The 21,481-nt window shown below is 23.5% G+C and overlaps 7 protein-coding genes across 7 annotated transcripts; 3 read left to right on the top strand and 4 right to left on the bottom strand.

Annotated features, from left to right (window-relative positions):
• Positions 1–188: 188 nt before the first annotated feature.
• Positions 189–12,153, top strand: DICPUDRAFT_158801 (uncharacterized protein; the record flags this gene model as incomplete). The annotated part of the gene is made up of 5 exons (XM_003293834.1): positions 189–476; positions 572–1,603; positions 1,667–3,810; positions 3,909–11,887; positions 12,059–12,153. The coding sequence occupies 5 exons, from the start codon at positions 189–191 to the stop codon at positions 12,151–12,153; spliced, it is 11,538 nt and encodes a 3,845-aa protein (XP_003293882.1).
• Positions 12,154–12,266: 113 nt separating this feature from the next.
• On the bottom strand, positions 12,267–14,250 carry DICPUDRAFT_5486 (uncharacterized protein; the record flags this gene model as incomplete). The annotated part of the gene is made up of 2 exons (XM_003293831.1): positions 12,267–14,067; positions 14,138–14,250. Coding segments are annotated over 2 exons (1,914 nt in total), but the record flags the coding sequence as incomplete, so codon positions are not given.
• Positions 14,251–15,043: 793 nt separating this feature from the next.
• Positions 15,044–15,871, top strand: DICPUDRAFT_84396 (uncharacterized protein; the record flags this gene model as incomplete). The annotated part of the gene is made up of 1 exon (XM_003293833.1): positions 15,044–15,871. One exon carries the CDS (start codon positions 15,044–15,046, stop codon positions 15,869–15,871), a length of 828 nt encoding a protein of 275 aa, XP_003293881.1.
• Positions 15,872–16,441: 570 nt separating this feature from the next.
• Positions 16,442–17,290, top strand: DICPUDRAFT_84395 (uncharacterized protein; the record flags this gene model as incomplete). The annotated part of the gene is made up of 1 exon (XM_003293832.1): positions 16,442–17,290. One exon carries the CDS (start codon positions 16,442–16,444, stop codon positions 17,288–17,290), a length of 849 nt encoding a protein of 282 aa, XP_003293880.1.
• An 89-nt stretch (positions 17,291–17,379) lies between these two features.
• Positions 17,380–17,969, bottom strand: DICPUDRAFT_95912 (uncharacterized protein; the record flags this gene model as incomplete). Its single annotated transcript, XM_003293830.1, has 1 exon — positions 17,380–17,969. The coding sequence occupies one exon, from the start codon at positions 17,967–17,969 to the stop codon at positions 17,418–17,420; it is 552 nt and encodes a 183-aa protein (XP_003293878.1). The 3' UTR covers positions 17,380–17,417.
• A 341-nt stretch (positions 17,970–18,310) lies between these two features.
• Positions 18,311–19,316, bottom strand: DICPUDRAFT_42650 (uncharacterized protein; the record flags this gene model as incomplete). Its single annotated transcript, XM_003293829.1, has 3 exons — positions 18,311–18,771; positions 18,837–18,914; positions 19,250–19,316. 3 exons carry the CDS (start codon positions 19,314–19,316, stop codon positions 18,311–18,313), a joined length of 606 nt encoding a protein of 201 aa, XP_003293877.1.
• A 160-nt stretch (positions 19,317–19,476) lies between these two features.
• On the bottom strand, positions 19,477–20,550 carry DICPUDRAFT_84392 (uncharacterized protein; the record flags this gene model as incomplete). The annotated part of the gene is made up of 3 exons (XM_003293828.1): positions 19,477–19,603; positions 19,686–19,770; positions 19,836–20,550. 3 exons carry the CDS (start codon positions 20,548–20,550, stop codon positions 19,477–19,479), a joined length of 927 nt encoding a protein of 308 aa, XP_003293876.1.
• Between the last annotated feature and the right edge of the window lie 931 nt (positions 20,551–21,481).

Genomic DNA, 21,481 nt, shown 5'->3' with positions numbered 1-21,481 from the left:
ATTTAACATCCTTAGTGTCAGTCGAATCGAGTAGCATTCACATATGTTTCTACTTTGATTTATATATCTATTTATTGATTGATGTATTGGGAGAGTTTGGTGTAATTGATAATATGTTTTCAAAATTATTCGTCTTGAATTTTCTCAAATAAATAATTAAATATTTATTTATAAATATTAAAACAAAAATGTTTGAAACATTAGTTTCAAATTTACTTCAAAGATATTTAGGAGAATACATTCAATCTTTAAATACCGAAAATTTAAACATTAGTATATTAAAAGGAAATGTTTCTTTAGAAAATTTACAATTAAAAAAAAGAGCGCTAGAGAAATTTAATTTACCATTTACTATTAAAGAGGGTTTCTTAGGGAAATTATCATTAAAGATTCCGTGGAATAATCTTAAAACCGAACCTGTTATAGTTATTATTGATAATTTATATATTACAGCGTCACCGAAATCTGCAACTTCTGTAAGTATAATTCATTCACTCATTCATTTAATTATTAAATTTCTTAATTACATCAGTAAAAATTACTAATTTTACTAATTTTAATTATTTTTTAGTGGGATAAAGAAGATGAAGAGTTATTATTTCAAAAAAAAATAAAAAAGTTAAAAATTTATGAAGCATTAAAAGAAGAGAAAAGAAAAAAGATATTGGAGCAAAAGGAAAAGAGGGAAAAAAGAAAAAAATTGTTGAAAGAAAAAAGACAACAAAAACAACAACAGAAATTTGAAAAAAAAAAGCAACAACAAAGGCAATTAATCAAAAATAGAAATTTAAAAAATAATGATGATAATAATAATAATAATAATAATAATAATAATAATAATAATAATGATATTAATATTTTTAAAGATGACAATCAAAATAATGAAGATAATAGTATAAACGAAAATAATACAGTAAACGATAAAGATAATAATGAAAATAATGATAGTCATTCATCACCAACAACTTTGGAAGATGGTTCAACTTATTCAATTAATAGGGAAGAAAGTGAAGGTGGTTCAAATACTGATGAAACAAATTTAGATGAAGAAGAAGATGATGAAGATTATGATGATGATGATGACGAAGATTATGAAGAATATGACGAAGAAGAAGAAGAAGAAGAAGAGGAATATGATGAACAATTAATTCAAGATGAAATTTATAAAGGTGTTTTAAAAGATTCATTTGATGAAAATGAAAATCAATCAAGTTCATCATTTGCCGATAAATTAAGAAATAAAATTGTAGATAATTTACAAATAATGATTTATAATGTCCATGTCCGTTTTGAAGATTCAATTACAAATCCATTATCTCCTTATTGTTTTGGTATTACTTTGGAACACCTTTTAGCCCAGTCCTCAAATGAAGAATGGAAACCAACTTTTATTCATATTTCACAGTCATTGGTTCACAAACTAATCAATTTACAAAACCTTTCAGTTTATTGGGATCCCCATTCAAGCGATCCAAATTTAAATTATAAAAATATAAGTGATTTTAAAACTATAATGACTCAGTTAATACCCAAAAAATCAATTGATCAATCAAAAAATCCAAACCATAATTATTTATTACACCCAGTTTGTGGTTCTTTAAAGGTAAATATTATTACCATAGTTTATTCTTTTAATAGTTACTAATTATTATTATTTTTATTTTAGTTATTAATTAATAAATCATTAATACCAAATAAATTTATTCCACTGTATACAGCAAATTTTGAATTTGATGAAATTAATTTAGAAATTGAATCAAGGCAATATTCTGGCATTTTGGCATTGGTAGAATGGTTTTCAATGTTGAAGAGGGGTGAAAAATATAGAAAGTTTAAGCCCAAGGAATGTGGTGGTATTTTAAAAACTGCAAAAGATCGTTGGTCATTCGCGTTAGAATGTATAAGAAATGAAGTTAGAGAAAAGTTACTTAAGTGGTCACCAAAGTATTTTGAAAAGAGAAGAAAGGATAGACTAGATTATATTCATCTGTATAAATTAAAAAAGAGAAAAAAGAATATTACTGATTCAAATAATATTAGAATTGATCAATTAGAAAGAGATTATAGCTTTGAAGATTTGGTTTATTTTAGATCTCTTGCTGATGCCCAAATTAAAGCTGAGGATTCAGTAAGATCAAATCCAAATACTCCATTATTATTATCACCAAAATCAACAAGTGTATATAATAACCAATTAGAAAATAAAAATGATGATAATAATAGTAATAATAATATTAATAATAATAATAATAATAATAATGATAATAATAATAATAGTGAAACAACAAAAAAAATAGAAATTATTGATAGTTCAAGTAATAGTAATAATAAAATAAACCCTAGTTCCAAAAATGTAAATATAGGTAATAATAGTAATGGAAATAATAGTAATGGTGGTTGGTTTAGATGGTTATGGGGTGGTAGTAAGAAAAATGAAGAGGGCACAACTGATCAAGAGTCTATTTTAAGTACTTTGGACTTAACTGAACAACAAAAGAGGGAACTTTATTCAACTATCGAATATGATGAGCATCAAGTTTCAAAAAATATAGTATATCCAAAAGATTATGTCAAAACAAGAATCAACTTTACAATGAACCGAGGTTCAGTTGCATTTAGACTTAAACCACCAACTTCACCAATAACTCATTTTCCTGATAGTAGTAAATCAAAACCAAAATCCGCAGATTTGGTTATAGAATTGGTTAATATGTCAATTAGTTTAGATAAATTTGTAGAATCATTATATGTTCAAACTATATTGGAAACTATATTTGTTAGAGATTATTTTACAGATAATACACAATTCCCAATTTTAATGAAACCAATTTTAAATAGTTATTCAAATAATATTAATAATAATAATAATAAAAATTATTTATCAATTAATTCATCCCCAATATTAAAAAATAATAAAATTAAAAATAACAGTGGAAATAATAATAGTGATAACAGTTGTTACAAAGATAATAATGAAAATAACGAAAGTGGGGAATTATCATCAGACGAAGAGGCCACAAAGCAACCATTGTTTTCAATGACATTACAACAGAATCCATTAACTTCCGAATCAGATTTTTCGGTATTTATCGAAGCATTACCATTAGAAATTATATATAATAAATCAATGATGGATTCAATTTTAGAGTTTTTTGGTAATGCTCCTTCAGATACTTTAAAGGATATTGAAGAAGCAGCTCGAAATCAAATTAAAATTTTTAAAGATAAAACAACTCTTAGAATTCAGTATGAACTACAAAATCATAAATCTGTAGATTTAGATATCAATATTAATGCTCCTCATGTTTTAATACCCGAAAATTTTACAAATCCATCATCACCAATTTTAGTATTGGATTTAGGTTCATTCTCTCTTCAAAGAGTAATTACTCATAAAACTTCAGATACAATGCCAGAAGAAATTGAAGCCTCTTCAATCTTAAGAAACGATTTATCATTATATAATAGTAATATAAATAATGAAAATAATATAGATTATAATGATAATAATAATAATAATAATAATAATAATAATAATAATAATAATAATTATCAAGAATCTTCAGCATCATCACCATCTTTCAGTCAATCACAACCAATTAAAAATAGTCATGGTAGTAGTGATGGTAATGTTTATGATGATGAAAATGTTACAAAATATTTATATGATTTATTTGAACTTAAATTGGGAAATATTCAATTTTATTTAGTTTCAGGGGGGGAATTAATTCAATTGGTCGAAAAATTTGATATTAATTTTAAAATATTCAAGTGTATAATAAAATCTCAAACTTTATTATCAAAATTAAAGTAAATATAAAATATTTTATAAAAAAATAATAAAAGTATATATATTTAAATATTAATTTTTTTTTTTTTTTTTTTTTTTTTTTTTAAAAAATCATTAGATTATTTGGTGATTTACCATCTTTAAATATTTTATTATCACAAAAATCAATAGAAATAATGATTAGAATTATTGGAACTTTACAAAATGATCCACCTGAAATTTCAAATCATTTAATTTCATCAGAAAATTTAATGGATAATCAACAAATTAATGATCAAAATAATATTAATAAAAATGAAGAAAATGAAGATTTAATTATTGATATTGATAACCGATCAAATTCAACATCCTCAGTTTCAAATACTGCAACCCTATTAGAGGGCACTGATGAAAATTCAAATATTATAAATAGTTCAACATTAATAGATTCAATGGAATTGGAGAATCCTCAAGATCAGTTACCAATTTTAATGATTTTTCACACAATTTTTGAAGTTACATTTTCAATTCCAACAGTCTCTTTAGAAGTCAGAGAGGACCTACATAATAAGCCATTTGTCAAATTAATTTTATCAGATATTAGTGCTCAAGTTTTAAAACGTACTTTTGATACAACAGTCCATTTGTCTTTAAAGAAATTATATATAGAAGATCTCTATCAAGATTTTAAAAATGAAAACTTTAGATACCTAGCCAAATCTCTAAACGAATATATACCACATCAAGACCAAGATCTCAGTTGTAGTGAAATTGCCGAGGAGGAACATCTTATTAATATTAGTATTTTGTCAGTTCAAAGAAATTCACCACAATACATTGGCGTATCCCAAAAAATTGATGTATTTTTTAATACACTCTTTGTAAATCTTAACAAAAAATTGGTAATCAAAATCATTAATATGATAGAGTTGGTTGAAAAAACTATCATCGATACTGTAATCCAAAGAAGAGAAAAGAGAAATCTGAAAAAACAACAACATGATCATGAAAATGATATTATAATCGAACACCAACAAGAACAAGAACAGGAACAACAACAACATAATGAAGAGCAAGAATTTAAAAAAGAAAATATAGAACAAAAAGAACAAAATAATCAACAATCAAAACAAAAATTTAAAACCAATTCAAAGAGGAAAAAGAAGGAAGAAGATAACCCAATGGTCAATATTACTATAAAAATGAAATCATTAATTGTAAATTTAAATGAGGATGACCAGTCTTATTTTATGTTCCAAGTTAGTGACCTATCCATCTATTTTGACATTGATCTAGAATCATCAATGATGCGATTTAAATTGGGAAATTTAGAAATATCAGATATTTCAAAGGATGCATCAAAAGATTTAAACCCATTGTTTGGTACCGATGGTGAACATATTATAGAGTTTTATGTTTTAACATATAAGAATATAAAACTACCCCAATTCAAAGAAAATAATGAAGAAAAAGAAAATGATAATGAAGAAAAAGAAAGTGATAATGAAGAAAAAGGAAAGGAAGAGGAAGAAAATGATTTTCAGTACGATAAAAATGGTGAAGTTATTAACTTTAATTCAAAAATAAGTGTTAGAATGACTTCAGTTAAATTAATTGTTATAGTTTCACTTATAGAAAAAATAATAGATTATTTTGATGAAATTATAACAAGTCAAATTGATCATATAATAACTGAAAGTGCAAAAGGTGCTGTGGAAATTATGTCAAATAGACGTATAGCCCAACAAAAGAGAATTCTTTTTGAAATCGATGTTGATACTCCACGAATTATTTTCCCAAAGAATCATATATCTCCCTATGTAATTATAGCAGATTTAGGTCATATTTCAATTTTCAATCAGTATAATATCAATGCCTTATCACCATCAGAACAAATTTTCATTTATGCATCTTCGATAAACTTTCATTCCTGCAAATTTTTGAATGGCAAAGTTTTGGATAGTACAATTGAGGCCATCTCAAATAAAATCAATATCCACGTAAATATTGAATCATTCATTAAAGTTTCAGAACAAAGCGAATCTAAACAAAAAGTTGATGGGGAAATATCACCAATTCATTTAAAAATTTCAGATCAACAATATACATTAATTATTGCAATCATTAAATCTTTAATAGAGCCAAATATTAAACAAAAGAAAAGAAAGAAGAGAAACCACAGACGTATGGAAAGTCAAATTAAATTAGATAATCTTTATCAAAGTTTTATCAATGTTGCACAATCGAATCAAACTCATGGTATTGATATGAATCATAGTAATTTAATTTCATCTTTACCAATTCCAACACCATTACCAGTAAATACACCACTCTCTGCACCCCTATCTAATAATGGCTCAACAACTGATATCAAGGACCAAATTTCATTTCATTTACCTCATGTTTCATTAGAGTTCTTTAGAAAGAATAAAGAGTCTGTAGTATCATTAGAAGTTATAGAATTTGCATGTTCAATTATCGAATATGAAAATGGTAATGAATATTCAAACTTTTCAGTTGGATCCATTGACTTGACTGATACTAGAAAATCAATTGTTAATCACTTCCGTAAACTCATTCACCATCAAAACTCACCAAATAAAAATGATAATTCTGGCACCAAAAAAGAACTTCAGGTTTATGTTTGTGACAAAAGAAATGGTGATACAGAGGTCAAAGTTTTATTAGATAGTTTCAGAGGTATAATAGTTCCAGAATCATTGGTTTCAATGATTGATTTCATCATGCCTGGTATCAAAGCTTTATCATCTCTATCAGAAATTTCACCAATATCTTCACCAGTTTTAGACTCTGATGCTATTAACAATAATCCACTGTTCAACCAAGATCCAACAAAGTCAATTCCTGTTAAAAATATTCTTGAACAAAAGAATAAGAGGTCAATGGGACAAACTACATTGGTTCATATTGAAACTACAAATGTCGAACTATCGCTTGTTGATAATCCAGCATCTCATGAAAGTAGATTATTAACACTCAAAGGTTCTGTTTTAGGAAAAATAAATATTCAAGTATGTGAACCATTAACATATAAAGATTTCCAAATATCTGTTGAAAATTTAGAACTATATAAATGTAGAGCAAATAATTTTGAACAAACTGCAGAATCAATTATTGATCCATTTACAATCACAGCTTCAATTTCATTAGTAGAGGGAAAAGAATATTTACCAATTGATATTTTAATTGGTGTTAATCCAATTCACTTATCAATATCTTATCAAGACTTTTTATTATTTTTATCAATTTCAAATCATTTAAATATTTTAATTAATAATTTAAATAGATTATTGAATAATCAACAAATTAATAATAAAAATAATCAACAACAAAATAATAACAATAATAATAATAATAACAAAGAAAAAAAAGAAATTTTAAGAATTAATTTTCAATCTCCTTCAATTGAATTAACAATTATTAATGATGATGATAACAAATATTTTGGAGTATTAAATTTTAAATTCAATAATATTTCAGTTGAAGTGTCACAAAATCGTATTATGGTTGGTTTATTTTTGTCATCAAACTATTTTAATATTTCAAAATCAGTTTGGGAACCAGTTATTGAAGAATGGGGTTGTAAACTTGCTATAGAAACATCAAACACACCAGTTAGTGAAATTGGTAATATAGTTTTAACAACAAATCAAAATTTAAATTTAAATATTACAAAATCATTATTTGATACAATTATTTCATCATATCCAGTTTTTATATCAGCTTTAACAAATTCTAATCAGGAAAATTTAGATTCTACAGTTATTTTGGGATATAATAATAATTTATCACAACACTATAAATCTCAAAATTATCATCCTTTCCTTTTAAAAAACCATACTGGTTTAGAAATTCAATATTCAGTAATTAAATTATCAAATGAACTTTATAAAAATAAAAATAATAATAATAATAATAATAATAATAATAATGAAAAAAATAATTTTAAAGTTTTAAATAATTTAATTTTAGAAAATGGCAATGAAGTTTATTTAGACCTTAGAGATATTAGTTTATCAAGTAAAAATGAAAAAGATAGATTTAAAACAATTAATAATACTCAAAAACACCGTGATACAACTTCAATTTCATTATTTAGAGTTAATATTACAGTCAAAGGTTTTGAAACAATTACAAATTTACCAATTCATAAAACTGGTATTTATATTTGTAATCTTATACCAAAGCAAAATCATAATAATCATAGCAATACCAACATTTCATCAACCACTTCAAATTATGAATTAATTACACCAGAAAAGCAATACCAACAATTAGTATTTGAAATAAAAGTATCCAAATCAAGTAAAATTCTCATCGTTAGATCAAATGTTTTAATCGTAAATGACACTGATCACGCTATTGAATTTTTAGATAGACCATCTCATACATTCAAAAGTTCACCCTATATTTTGGAACCAAATCAATCAAAACCAATGTCTCTATGCAAGGATCAATCATCACCATCAATGATTTTAAGTTTTAGACCATTACTAGATAGTCATCAAAATCATCAACAGAGATGGACCTCACCTCTAGATTGCTCAGATAGCTTTTTACATCCAGGTACCTTATTATTTGATTGTCCCCCAAATAAATTTTACTTTTTAAAAATTGATCAACATCTTTCAAATTATCAATTTGAAGAACCAACAAACTCCTCTCAACAACAACAACAACAACAACAACAACAACAACAACAACAACAACAACAACAACAACAACAACAAAATCAACATCAACAATATCATCATATTAATAAAAGACAATATTATGAATATAAAGTTGAAAATTCATTTGAGGAAAGAAGATCAAATCATATTATTAAAATTGTTGCACCATTGGTTATAATAAATTATTTTATTGTACCAATTGATGTTTCATTTTATGATCAAGAATCAAACAATATTGTTGGTAAAGAAAAAATTGAAAGTGGTAAAAGAAAAGATATTTATTGTGCCAATATTGAAAAGGTTATAATGATAAAGGTTCATATGGAAGGATATGGATGGAGTGAATATATTCAAATTAATCAATCTTCACCAAATAATATCAATAGACAACCAAGAAAAATCCTTTCAACTTCAAATGGTAAACCATTCTATTTAAATGTACATCAAAATGAATTTTTTGGATCTATTCAAGTTTCTCTTTACTCTTCATTTTCAATTATAAACAATACTGGTTTATCAATACAATATAAATTAAATAATATTAATGTTGTTGGTAATAATAAACTATCAACGACTACAACATCAACAACAACTACAAAAACATCATTTTCAAAGACACCAATTATTTCAGATAATAATGAAAAAAATGAAAAAAATTTAGAAACTATAAGTATTTATACAGATCCAAGAAATTGGTATAGTAATAATAATGTTGTTTGTTCAATGTTTTCACCAATATCGGCACATTCAATTACTACTCAACAATTATTGCTTCAAGTGGATAATTCAAACTGGTCATCCCCAATTTCTATACAACTTAACAAATTTGAACCAATAACTATTGTCAAAGAGCATAGACATTCTGAAAAACTTTTTTTACAATTTTTATTATACACTCAAATCGAATCTGGATCTTTGACAAAAACTATAACAATTTCACCTCAGTTTATTTTAATTAACAATATTTCAAACAATCTCTATTATTCTCAAAAAGACTCTAGTCTTTATAAAAAATTTTTTATTAAACCAAAAGAAACTCTACCATTCCATTTCTTAGAGGAACAACTACCAAAGAAAATAACTTTTAGGTTATCAGAAAAAATTGAATGGTCTGGATCATTCAACATAAATAAAACAATTTCATTCAATATTCAATTAGAGAAACCCCAAGACGATAATGACCAATCAAGTAGCTCAAGTGATAGCGATAGTGATTTATCAAGTAGTAGCAGTAACAGTAACAGTAGTGATAATGAAGATGATGATGATGATGATGATATCACAGCAGATAATGACGAAGATTTCTATCTACCAATGATACAAATTTTACAAGAGAAAGGAATTTATTATGTTATAATCAATCCAGAAACTAAAGATTACCCACCATATATTATTCAAAATCTAATCTCGTTACCAATTTCCATTCATCAAGTTGATACAAATGATCAACCAATTTTTGTTTATTCAAATCACTCAAAAAGATATACATGGTCCAATCCAATGGGTACAAAGAGATTATCTATTACTATTCCAAATACAAATTATAAAAAGATTGTTTCATTAGATAAATTACAATATCATCAACCTTTTCCTGTTAAATATCAATCTAGTAGTTCAAAAATTAAAGATTTAAATATTAAATTAGAAATTTTAGCCAATGGACCAACAAATATATTACGTATGATTGATTTAAATGATATAAAATCTATAAATAGAAAAGAAAAATTAACAAATAATAATCAAACTCAACAACAAGAACAACAAGAACAACAAGAACAACAACAAGAAGAAAAAGAACAAAAAATAATTTATAATAATCAAACACAAAAACAACAACAGCAACAACAAGAACAAAAAAATTTATCAAATAAAATCAAATTAAATAATTTTGAATTTTATATTGGTGGAATTAGTGTTTCTGTAATCGATTCAATACCAAAAGAATTATTATTTATAACATTAAAAGGTTTACAAGTTAGATTTAAAGAAATTAATACTGAACAAAATATAAATATTTCAATTCATTCCTTTAAGGTAGATAATCAATTATATCACACTCCCTATCCAGTCATGATTTCATCTTTTAATTCAAATACCACCTCACCAACCAGTCATAGTTTAATAGTTAATTTTATTAGATCAAGTCAGTATCAACCAAAAGAACTCCATCAAATTGGTATTGAATATATTAAAGAATTAAGATTTGATATCCAACCTTTCGAAGTGCAAATTGACGAAGCATTACTTTTCCATTTAGTTTCATTCATTAATAATGTTAAATGTTCCTTTAATAATTCTTCAATTCCATTAACAAAACAAGAAAAAAAAGATGATCAAAATTTAATTATTGATAAAATTAAATTGCCATATTCCAATATTCCTCTACCAATCACTATAAACTCAAAGAGATTATATATAGAGTTCCTTTATCTTCCTCAAGTAGATATTAAACTTAGTTATCGCTCATCACCACACAACAGACCAATGATTGGTCCATGGGCTTCTTCTGCTTTTTCTGCTCTAGCAAATATTGACAATGCCTCATTACATTTAGAAAGCTGGAAACTCGAACATCAGTTTGTTACTGCCAATGGATTGGGCCTATCATTGTTTTATCATTATAAATGGAAGGTTTCAAAAATACTCTTATATTCTGGGTTTTTAGGTGCACCATTATCCTTGGCTGAAAATATTACAAGGGGTATTAATGACCTAATTAACGAATCATCTGCTGGCTTTACTAATCCTGAAGACTTTACAAAAGGTGTTTACAAAGGTACAAAATCATTAGTCAGTAACTCTTTATTTGGTATCTTTAACTCTGCTAGCAAATTTACAAATACAATTGGTACAGCTATTGCTCCATTCTCTATGGATGAAAACTATCTACAACAAAGAGATAATTCCTATAGACATAGTCAACAACCAAAACATGTTTTAGATGGAGTATCAAATGGCATCGAAAAATTTTCTGAAGGTATTGCGCACGGTTTATCAGGTTTAGTAAACCAACCAGTCAAAGAATTTCAAGATCAAGGCTTTACTGGTTTAGTTAAAGGTTTAGGAAAAGGTTTACTAGGTACATTTGTTAAACCAACTGTTGGGGCTATAGATATGATAAACTCAGCATCACAAGGATTAAGAAATGTTTATTCTGACCCATCAGCGTGTAAATCTCGTTCAAGACCACCAAGATTTATTGGTTCTGATGGTGTCATTAAATCATTTTCGTTTGAAAAATCATTTTGGCAAGAACTAATTAAAGTATCAATTAAACCTTCGTTGTTATCTTCAAAAGAATTCTATATAACTCATTTTAAGGTATATGATGATAAAAAAGTTCCATCCTATTTAGTTATATCTACAATTAATTTCTATTTATTTAATTCAAAATTTAATTTATCATTAATGATTAAATTATGGGGTAAGTTTACTTTTTTTTTATATTTAAAAAAAAATAAAGCATACTAATTATATTTATATTATCTAGATTTACAACTGTCATTAAAAAGAGATGATAGATATTTAGAAATTCAAGAAGTTATTAAAGATTACTCATATTCACCAAAAAATCCAAAATACTTATTATTATTAGATTCAAACGGTAAATCAATTTCATATAGCCTATTGAATTCAATTCAAAATACAATTAGTTCAATTAAAATGGATCAAACTTATTTTATTTCATAAAAAAATAAAAACCACTACTTTTAAAACTAAAAAAAAAAAAAAAAATTTATTTTAAAATTTATTTATATTTTTTTTTTAATAAAATTATTATAATCATTTAATAAATTGTAATAGATATTGATATTATCTATATTTGATGGAATTGAGTGCTTTTCACCATTGAAAATTGATCTAATTAATGACTTTAGACTTTTTCCATTTCTATTTTTTGGTAAACTATTTACTATGAGTATGATTGGTTCAAATCTAACACCGATTTGGATAATATTTAGAATATAGGTTAAAATTTGATTTTTAATTTGTTCTATTTGGCCATTATTTATTTCATCATTTTTTAATACCAATAAAACTAGAGGAATCTCTGTTAAAACTTCATCTTTTATTCCAATAACTGCACAATCGTTAATATTTGAATTATTTGATATTTCACCTTCTACTATACTACAATTTATTATATCACAGCCGACATGAATAGAGTCATCCACTCTTGATACAAAATAATAGTATCCCTCATTATCGTAATAAACTAAATCACCAGTAGCAAAATACCCATCATATTTTATATAACGATGATTATATAACTTTGAATCCTCATCGTTTAATAAACTTCTCACACAACATGGTGGTACAGGCAATTTAATGACAAGCTCCCCAATTTCATATGGCTCAAGTTCTTTTACCGCTGATGTATTATTTGGATCCATTGATACAACTCTTAATTGATATCCAGGTACTGCTTTACCAAGTGAATTATCCTTCATTTTAATTTGGTGATGATTAAAGATCATTTGATATCCTGATTCAGTTTGCCAATATTCTATTATAACTTTTTGATTAAATAACTTTGACAGATAGCAATGAATAGATTTATCAACTCTTTCCGATCCAATTGAAATATGACTTAATGAAGTTAAATTAAAGTTTTTAGTTGAGTTACCTTTGGGGTCAATTTTTCTTAACTTTCTTGCAGTAGATGGAGTAATTAAAAATGCATTAACTTTATTTCTTTGTATAATACCCCACATATCATTTGATAAATTATTATATGGACCTTCTAAAAATACTGATTTACAACCAACCATTAAACATCCATAAACTAAATAGGTGTGTGAACATATCCAACCAATATTTGAACCGGTGAAAAAAGTATCCCCATCATCTAAACCATAATAAACTCTTGTTATATAATTCAATGCAACGGTATGGCCTCCAGTTTCTCTTAATATCCCCTTTGGTTTATTTGTAGTACCACTTGTATAAATTAAATAAAGAGGATGATCAGCTTCTACTGGTTCATACTCTAATAATGGATTACTATTATTTACCAACTCGTCCCAATCTAAAGAATTGTCAATTTCTATATCTATAGGTACAATGTCGGTAATATCTTTTCTATTAAAAATTATTACATTTAGTGGTTTATATTTTGATCTATCCAAAGCTGATTTTAATATTGGTAAGTAGTAGTATGGTGTTTCGTCCATTAAAAAACAAAATGTTGATGTTAAAATTAATTTTGGTTTGCAATCTTCTATATTAACCAAAAGTGTATCAACCAATGTACCACTATAAATAACATTGTGAATGGCGCCAATTCTTGCACATGCTAACATTGAAGCTATTGTTTCAAATGAATTATGCATATAAACCATAACAAAATCACCTTTCTTTATACCTAAATTTTTTAAAACTCTTGAAACTAAAGTAACTTTTTCATATATTTGTTGGTAGGTAATTTCATATTTGATCTTTTTAATTGGTATTTCATGAACAAATGCTACTTGATCCTTTTTATCTCTTTCAAAAATATTTTTATCTATTGAATTGTAACATGCATTTATTAATCCACCATTAAACCATTCATGTTTTTTTGTACAATTATTAAAGTTTAAAACACTCTCATATTTTTTATCCCTAAAATATTTTAAATAAAAATTAATATTTTATATATATTTATTTATTTTAAAATAAATATATAAAATACCATTTAACATTATATTTATTTGAAACTTGATCCCAAAAAGAACTTGGGTTTAATAAAGAAAATTTTAAATCACTTGTATAATCAAATGGTTCGCTTAACATTGGATATTTTTTAATTTTAAATTAAAAATTTTAAAAAAAAAAAATGGTTTTATATTTTTTTTATAAATAAATAAAATCAATTATAATAAATGATTTTTAAATTAATATTTATGAATAATAAAAATGATTCTTTTGTAGTTAAAACGATAAATAATATTTACATTAAATTATAAAATACACAATCGATTTTTCTATTGAAACATACATATTACCTAATAGTAACCCATAAACCATATTTTTTGATACCAAACCCAACCAAAGTAGATTCAAATTATAAAACTTTGATTAAAATATGTTTATTTGTTATATTAGAGATAAAAAGTTTTAATTATTTGTTATCAAGATATCACCATTTTTATGCAATTATTATAAATACGTCAAAAAACAAAAATAAAAAAAAAAAAACCGCCACCAAAAACATTAAAAATAATTTAAAAAAAAAACTTGTATAAAATATCTTATAATTAAAAAAAATAAATATCTTATAAATATTTATTGCTTTTTCTTTTTAAATCTATAGATAAAAAAAAAAATTTCAATAAAATTATTTAAAAAAATAAAAATAGATTTTAAAATGTCAATTTTAATTAATTTAATATTTTTATTTTTTTATGTTTAATTTGTTTATTAATTTATTATTTTTTTTTTGTGTGGGTTCCAATAACAAACTCCCCACTTTATTCACCCAAAGAAATAAATAAATTAAGTATATTATATTTTTTTTTTAACATAAAAATTACTACGGGAAATGAAAATTAAAAAAAAATTTTTTTACTTCAAAATTAAATATATTTATTAATAAACCATGTTAAACATTTTTTTAGTTTTTTTACTTTTAATTTATTCCATATTTTCTTTTGAAAATTATGATAATAAAAAATTAATATTTACAGATAAAGAAAATGGAAATTTTTATAATTTAAAACCAATCTTAAATATACCATTTCAAAGCAAATTTCAATACACTTCAAATTTTACCCTTGATTTGTCTTTTAGTTGGTCCATTGGTGAAGAGGGAAATAACTATTGCAAAGAGAAAATGAATAATGAAGAAAATGCAAAAAAACTTAACCCATCTGCATGTTTTATTAAAGAAGATAATTATGTAATAATGCTAGCTGCAAAACCTAATGAACTAGCTTTAGAAAGATTAAGATATGGAGTTGGCCTAGTTGCAAGATTTAAAAACGATTTAAAAATGTCTACATGTAAAACCGCAGAAAACCATGATGTTATAATAGAAATAGAATGTGATTCAAATAAAAACATGACCTTTTTAGGATGTAAATTTCAAAACGAAGATATTAGATGTCCAGGAATTACATGTAGTTATAAATCTAATTATGGTTGCCCCACTATACACTATCAAGAAATAGAAAGTAAAAGTTTTTATGAAAAAGGTGTATTATTTACGGATAAAATATATAGAATCTCAAACTTTATGTATGAGATAAAACAATTTAATGTCACTACCGATTTTCATCTTAAGGATCCTTCAAAAGGAATTATTGGTTTCAACACAATAGCCACCGGATTATATCGTTATGATATTTTAATCAGCAAAGATTATTATAAAGAAATTCAATTTACCATGGTTGGTGATTCAAAACCAACTTTGTTTTTTAATTATTAAAAATAATAATAATAAAAAATAATAATTTCAAATTCTTTTTTACCTAAAACCATTTAAAATATAAAGATTTTATTTTTATTTTATTTTTATTTTATAGGCTATATAGATTGTTTTAATAAATAAAAATATAAATAAAATAATAACAATACTCTTATTTTATTTTTCGATCAATCATAAAATAAATCTAAATCATAACCATATAAAAAGTTAATAACAATCATAAAATAATAAATAAATCAAAAAGAATAATTTTTATAAAAAATTAACATGTACATTTATTTAATTAGTATTCTTACCCACCAATCTTTTAAAATTAAATATTTTATAAAACCCCATTTTTTTATATTATACAAAGTAAAAAAACGATTTATATTTTAAAATAATTTTTTTTTTTTTATTATTTATTTAAAGATCTAGGCATACAATCTATTATTTAAGCCATATTTATTTTTTTATTTATTTTTTTGTTTAAAAATAAAGCTATTGTATTTTTAATCAAAAAAAATAAAAAATATTTATAAATAGAAAATTATATTAATTTTTATAATTATTAAAGCAAATATATAAAATATGTTTAAATATTTTTTAATAATAATTATTATTATATATTTAAATATTATATATGGTTTTGAAAACTATGATAATAAAAAACTATTATTTACAGATAGGGAACAAGGTTATGTTTATAATTTAAGACCACTTTCAAATAAACCCACCCAAGTAATGTTCAGTTACCCTGGCTCAATAAATAGAAAGAATGTAAATATATCTTTAAGCTGGTCAATAGGTGAAGAAGGTAACAGCTATTGTAGAGATAAAATGTTTAATGAAACAATAGCATCTATTTCAAACCCTGCAATTTGCCTAATTAATAATAAGGTTGGAATGTTAGAATATGTTCATATGTTAATTGCAAAACCTAATGATTTAATTCTAGAACATAAAAGATATGGTATTGGTGTAGTTTCAAGGTATATTAATAATAAAATGATGTATGGTTGTAAAACTTTTGAAAATCAAGATTTTTTATTTGAATTTGAATGTAGCAATACCAAAGATGAAGATATAGAATTTAAAGCATGCAAATTTTTAAATTCAAATATAACATGCCCCTCTCTTATTTGTAAATATAATTCTAAATTTGCATGCCCAAGGATAATTTATCAACAAATTGAAAGTAATAGTTATTATGAAGATGGAATTTTATATACAGACAAATCATACAAGTTAATAAACTATGAATTTGAATATCAACAATTCAATGTTACTACTGATTTTAATTTAAAAGAATCATCAAAAGGAATTAATGGTTTTAATACAATTGCTCCGGGACTATATAGTTTCGAATTTAATAATGTAATGACTTTTAATTTTACAATGGTAGGAGATTCAAAACCATCTTTTAATTTTCAATATTAAATACATTTAAAATATTAATTCAAATATTTAATAAACAAATAAATTTTATTGTAATATAAAAAAAAAAAATAAAAAAATAAAAAATAATTATAGAAAATTACATGTTATACAAGTTTATTTTTTTATTTTAAATACCCAAAAGAGTTAATAATGATGGACTTTTTGAACCCTCTTTGATCCATTCTTCTCTGCTGATTGATTGGGACTTATCAGCATCGATTTTTTCAATTAATTTAACAATAAAAATTTTAACATCACTTTCTGGTCTACCAATGCTAACACCAATACTAACCATAAGGTTGATCATTTTGGTAACTTCTTTAGCCTCGAGAGTATTAGATTTATCTTCATCGTAAATGTCAAAAAGAACAGCTAATTTTTCTTCGGCGGAACCTTTGCTGATAACAGACAAAGCAGTAGATAACTCTTTAAAGTCAATACTACCACTCTTATCAGTATCGAAAGCATCGAATAATTTGTACAATTGATCTTCTGGATAGTTTGTTAATTTTGATTTGAAAAAAGTAACAAACTCTTTTCTATCAAATGAACCATTACCATCCTTATCATTCTTTTTGAAATCTTGATAGAGTGTTTCTACTTCATTTTTTGAAAAATTGGTTGATTGTGCGATGAAATCGATATCACTTTTTGATAATTTTGAACTATTTTGACCCATTTTAAATTAATTAGATTGTAAAAAAAAAAAAAAAAAAAAAAAAATTGATTAGAAAAAAAAAAAAATCATTTAAAAAAAAAAAAATTAAAAAAATTAAAATAAAACTGATAAATTTTTTTCAAATAAAAATCGATTTTTATCACTTATCAACCTTTTTTTCTTTTTTGAATACTATCCCCCAAAAATGTTTAAAGATTTTATTTTAAAAAAATTTTAATTTAAAACTTATTGAATTTATAAAATATAAAAAAAAAAGATTGGGATTTCAAAGGAAAAAAAAAAAAAAAAAAAAAGGTAATGAATAATTTGATTTAAATTAAAAAAAGTTTTTTATTATTTATTTATTTAATATTTCTCATTATAATTCTATTTTCGTAAGATCTAATTTCATTTAATGCTGATTCTAACTCATTACAAAGATGCTTTAAATTATTTGGGTCTGTTTGAAGTAAATGTTCAGTTGAAGGTTGATCTGCACCAGATTTGGTTAAAAGTTTTAACATATAAATTGGGTTAATAGTTTGGCCTAAACTACGATTTGCAATTTGTGTATCTAATCTCCATTCTAAACTTTGATAATGGTCTAAATTTGGGTAAAATTCTTGAAGTGAAACTCTAATATCTTTTCTATTCTCGAAATAACATTCTCTTAAATGATTTACAATATCTTCTTCTAATTTTATTGGTGCTAGAGTATCATTAAAATCATTTTCGTTTAACATAAATCTTGAGCATTCTGAAAATAAATGTGAAATTGAATCTACTAAACTTTCGATTTTATCAACTGGTATATTTAATTTTTCTATAATATATAATTTAATTATAAATATTTTTTTAACCTTGATACTATATAACCATTATACATACGTGAAGCACCAATATATAATTTTTTATTTGAACCTTTTTTAATAAACTCTATTGCAATTTTACAAAATTCGTTTACAACTAAATTATTTATTTTATTTTATAAATTATAATTATTATTATTAAAATAATCAATTATTACAATAATTAATAGTATTCGAAATTAGAAAAGTTATAATAATAATAAATGGTGATTATTCATTAATATTGGCAAGTATTAGGATTGTTATTGATTATCATTATCATTATTATAATAATTATTATTGGATAATGTTTTTTGTTGTTGTTGTTGTTATTGTTATTGTTATTGTAATTGTAATTGTTGACAATATTTTTGATGTTTTTTATTATTATTATTAATAATAAATAAAAATTAGTAAATAGATGATAAATTAATGATAAACAAAAAATTTTACCTTCAATTGATATAGCTTTAAGAAGAACTAAGTCTTGTTTGTGTGATGCATCTAATTCAATAATCATCTTTGAATATATAAATAAACGGATATAATATTATAATTTACAATGAATAATAAACAACACAATATTATTTTAATAAAAATTTAAAAAAAAAAATCAAAAAAATTTTATTTTTTTTTTTAATTTTATTTTTTTTTTTATAATAATTTTTTTTTATTTCTTTTTAAAGTGATAATTTCAATAAAATAATTTCTGTTGATATATCTTGATAAGGAACTACCTCTTTTAAATCTATTATTTTACATTTAAACCTCCATTTAGATAAGTAACTTGAGATTGTCTTTTCATTACTTTTAAAATAAATAAAAATAAATAATTAATAATATGAAATATTTAAATAATAAAATAAAAACTATAAATAATAATAATTACCATCTAACTTGATATGAAATAAGAATTTTTAATTTTTTATTTTTCATCAAAAAATAAAAAAAAGTTGAAAATATATCATCATAATCTAAAATTAAAAATAAAAATTAATAAACCCAATTTTTTTTTTTTTTTTTTTTTTTTTAAATTTACCTTTTGTATTATCATAAAAACAATCTGAAATAACTATATAATCAATAAAACTAAAATTTTTATCATTTTGTATATTATTAAAATTTCCCCACGATAAATCTTTAATTACTGGGCAATTTCTAATATTATCATATTTTGTAAAACCATTATTATTATTATTATTATTATTATTATTATTATTATTATTATTATTATTAATTATTATTTTATTTAATATTAAATTATTTAAAATATTTAATTTTATTTGATCGAAATTATTTGACCTATCAGTTATTAAAACTTTACCACCCAATTTACATAATAAAATTGATGGTAAAGAAACGCCTGCGCTAATTTCTAAGCATATTTTATCATTCCAATAATTTTTATTATAACCTTTTATAAAACAGCGACTATATAAATACCATGATAATACAATACTGGAATCCCATATAAACAATCCATAATCTTTTGATTCTAATTCTATAATATTAATTAAAATTTTATTTGAAATAATTTCATTCTTTGGTTCATCTTTAAAACCTAGTGTATTTTGTTCGTTTTTAATTTTCTGAGAACATTCATTTTCATCATCATCATCACTGTCACTATAGTCAACCAATAAATTTTTTTTTTCATTCGCGAGTATCTTACATTTTAAATCTTGTTCTCTTAAGAGATTGGTGCTGTGTAAGTTTACATTTAACCACCAGTTGTAAAATTCTAAACTTTTCATTTATTTTTATAAAAAATAAAATAAAAAAAAATAATTAATTTTTTTAAAAAAACGATGATTTTTTTTTTTTAAAATTTTTTGGTGGATAAATCGTCTCTTTAAATACAAAGTTTGGAATAATTTGTGATGATGAGGTAATTTTATTTGCCTCAACTTGAAGCACTCACAAACTTGTAATTAATAATAATTTTGTTTATTAATCAAATAAAATAATCATAATTAAAGGCTTTAAAAAAACCAAACACTCGATCAAATTAAGAAAATTGATGGTTTTTATTTTGATTTTCTTATTATTTTAAATAAATGAGAGAAAAAAGGTTTAGACACCTTCAAACCATAAAGAGTTTTAATAATACAATAGAAAATAAAAAATTTTGTTTTTTTTTTTTAAAATTAGTTTTACGAAGATATAGATTCTAAAACTCAATTGTGGTTATTTTAAGTACAAAATCATTTTTGATACTATTGGTTCGTTTGATAATGAAAATTTTAAAAAAAAAAAATAATAATTTAAAAAAAATAAATATTTTTTAAAAAAAAAAACGAAAAACATGTGTATTAACGCGAGCCTGCACATAATTTATATAAAAAAAAATGAAAAATCTAAAAATTCATTAACCTATTTTTAGGTGCTCATATTTTCATATTATCTAAGCTATAGAAAAATAAAAAAAAAATAAAAAAAAAATAATAATTAAATATTATATAATATTTTAAAAAATCTAAAAACCTACTTTTTATATACACTATACCACACAACAATAACCTATATGTTGGCTGAAATTAAGAGACTTCCAATTTCTTTACCCCACATCCTATAGGGGCGCCTCGGCAACCTCCCACCTAAGGGTTTAATGGTTTCTACGAAATAAAATTAATTTATTTTCCAAGATTTTTTTCGTTTTGTTTTTTTTTACAGACTGCCACCTCT

This window comes from Dictyostelium purpureum (assembly GCF_000190715.1).
Source record: "Dictyostelium purpureum unplaced genomic scaffold DICPUscaffold_476, whole genome shotgun sequence".
Taxonomy (NCBI): domain Eukaryota; phylum Evosea; class Eumycetozoa; order Dictyosteliales; family Dictyosteliaceae; genus Dictyostelium; species Dictyostelium purpureum.
Note: the sequence above shows the minus strand (reverse complement) of the source record. Positions and strands in the feature narration are given on the sequence as shown.